The sequence below is a fragment of the Stegastes partitus genome, unplaced genomic scaffold (assembly GCF_000690725.1).
Source record: "Stegastes partitus isolate 25-593 unplaced genomic scaffold, Stegastes_partitus-1.0.2 Scaffold425, whole genome shotgun sequence".
Taxonomy (NCBI): domain Eukaryota; kingdom Metazoa; phylum Chordata; class Actinopteri; family Pomacentridae; genus Stegastes; species Stegastes partitus.
Genome location: NW_007578156.1, coordinates 308,731 through 311,527, shown reverse-complemented (window position 1 = coordinate 311,527; position 2,797 = coordinate 308,731). Strand labels below are relative to the sequence as shown.

The 2,797-nt window shown below is 38.9% G+C and overlaps 1 protein-coding gene across 1 annotated transcript in view; it reads left to right on the top strand.

The window, feature by feature from the left end:
* Positions 1-1,112: 1,112 nt before the first annotated feature.
* Positions 1,113-2,797, top strand: part of trim110 (tripartite motif containing 110) — an 8,763-nt gene continuing 7,078 nt past the window's right edge. Inside the window, exons 1-3 of the mRNA XM_008286023.1 lie at positions 1,113-1,601; positions 1,685-1,780; positions 1,954-2,187. Of these exons, the coding sequence (XP_008284245.1) occupies positions 1,113-1,601; positions 1,685-1,780; positions 1,954-2,187 (819 nt within the window). The remainder of the gene's footprint in view (positions 1,602-1,684; positions 1,781-1,953; positions 2,188-2,797) is intronic.

Here is a 2,797-nt window from a genome sequence, read left to right as displayed (position 1 = left end):
TACAATTTTCTTTACTTGATTTAAATTGGCAGTAAAAATCATTTTTACAGATATTTACTTTTGTTTAAAAAGAAAAAAATGTGTTTATTGAAGGATTCAGAAATGGTTCATATTTCATATTTTAAATCTGATATTTTACAGTTTTTTTCCCCTCCTATTTAGGTAAAGTATATATAATGTGTATTAAAATCGTCTAGAAAGTTATTCATTTAATTTACATGTTGACTGTAGAACAACAACAACAACAACAACAACAGCAACAAAACACGAACATGCCAAAACTGTAAAAATGTCCACATCAAAAATCTTAATTTTGCCAAAAGATATTTCTTTTTTTTCTCTAACAGTGTGTGGCCTTGAATTACAGTGTTTCTTACTATATTGAAATCTGAAATAAATATTGTTATTTTAAAGATGGTTACTAGAATAGAATAGAACAAAACTTTGAAAATAAAATTATGCACAATAAGGATTTTAAAATAGTCCATAACTTTTTTCTTTTTCCTTTTAACAGAAATAAGTATTATTTACATTACACAATTAATTAATTACATGTTAACTGCTCAAAAAACAAACAAACTTAAGTAAATATAAACATGCAATGTGTGACCATAGAATTACAGTGTTTTAATGTATTTAAATCAGAAATATATATATATATCAGATATTTGCTGTTATTTTAAAGAAAACAATTTGTCTATTTAAGATTAAAAACTTACACATAATTTGTTTGAACTGTTTACAGATTTTTCCTATTTTGTTAAATTTTCTATAGTAATATCAAGTAAAATCACAGAAAAAAAAAGTTTGCATGTTAATTGTAAAAATAAAAAAATAAAGATCTGTCCATATTTTTACAAATAGGTATTTGTTCTTTTACACCTTTTTTTTTTTTTTTTTTAACTGTATTTAAATCAGCTATAAATAGCTTTATTGTACATATAGTTCCCAGTATTTTCACAGGAACATTACCCTGTTCATCTGTTATTTAACAGATTTTTTCTGGCACCCCAGAGTTTCGCGAGTTTTTTATGTTGTTTTTTTGTTGTTTTGTTTGTTTTTGCAGCGCACGAATTCACCCGCCCACCTTATAGGCCGTCTATCTGCTCAGCATGGCGTCCCTGGACGAGGAGATGACCTGCTCGGTGTGCAGAGACAGCTTCAGCCACGCCCACCCGCTGCCCTGCGGCCACAGCTTCTGCCCCGCCTGCGTCCGCGAGGCCTGGAGAGACCATGAGGGAGGAACAGGTCGCTTCACCTGCCCCCAGTGTCAGGAGGAGCGAGGGGAGGTGCTGTGCGACTCCTGCCCTCCCCAGGCAGAGGATGGACAGCCAGCGCTGGCCATGAAAACCTGCCTGAGGTGTGAGGTGTCGCTGTGTGCCCAGCACCTCCAGCCTCATCTGGAGAGGCCAGCGTTCAGCACCCACCTGTTGGTGGATCCTCTGGGAGACATCTCCCAAAGAAGGTGCCCGACGCACGCAGAAATCTTCCGCTACTACTGCGCCGATGAGAGGGCCTACATCTGTGGAGACTGTCTGCTGGAGGGAAGCCACGCTCAGCACAAAGTGAAGGCTCTGAGACACGTGGAGGAGGATCTGAAGGTCAGCTGCAGGGATGTGTAGTAGACGTGTGCTTTAATGTGTCGCTGTGTTGGTGCTGAGGAGCTGAATGTGTGATTTCACAGGTTATTCTTCAGACGCTGCTCATAAAAGCAGAGGAGAAGCTGAAAGACGGAGAGCAAATCCTCAAAGACTATGAGAACGTGGATTCCACCATGGCTGTGAGTGTGTTCTAAACCAAACTCCACATCACGGCTCTCCCAGTAGAACCCGTCCATACCTACACAACATCAGGCCACAAAGGATCCAGAACCGAAATCCTTATCGTACTCAAATTGGCACCATTCTACCTAAAGATTAGTTTCAATGATTCTGATCGTGTTTGATTCTCCAGGACTCCCTGAAGCAGGACGACACTCAGGTGGAGCGGCTCGGCTCAGAGCTGCAGGTCCACGTCAAGAGGCTGGTGGCGGCTCTGAGGGACATCACCAAGAAGGAGAGGCAGCAGGTCATAGAGCGAGTTCACCAAGACTGCTGCAAGGTGAAGGACGACATGAGCCAGACGCTGAGCATCCAGCACTACCTGTCCTCGCTGCTGGCAGAGACCGACCCCTTCCTGCTCATCTGGGTAAGACGTGGCTGGAAGCAGATGAATATAGGAGTCAGGATGCAGCTGTTAATAAATGATGGTACAACGCGCTCAGATGTGAAAATTAACTGTTGATGAAATTTGCCTCCAGTTGTGTCAAACAGAATATCTGCACCAGCTCAATGTGTGCTCTATAAGGGAAGCAAGAATAACCACGGCAACGACGATCATGTCATTGTAGTCCAGACTGAAACATGCTCAGAGTCATTATTTAAAACACTGTTGAGCTGTATTTATTTATTTTTTTAAAACAATTTACCAGTATTTTACAGATTTTGCCTTTTTAATTTAAGGTATATAGAATAGAATAGAATAGAATAGAATAGAATGGTTTTTTTGTCATCATACACAAAGTACAATGAAATTAAAAGTATAAAAAGACAAATAAGAATATATAAACATATTTACAAAAGGAGCCAGTAGGACGTACATACAGTCAGGAATGAGCATGATAACAGCCAAACAGTAGAATAAATATATTGTACTGCTGAAATAAGAACACTGTGGATATATGAGAAATATAAATTAAACATATATATTATTATAAATCCATCCATTATCTATACACCACTTAATCCTCACTAGGGTC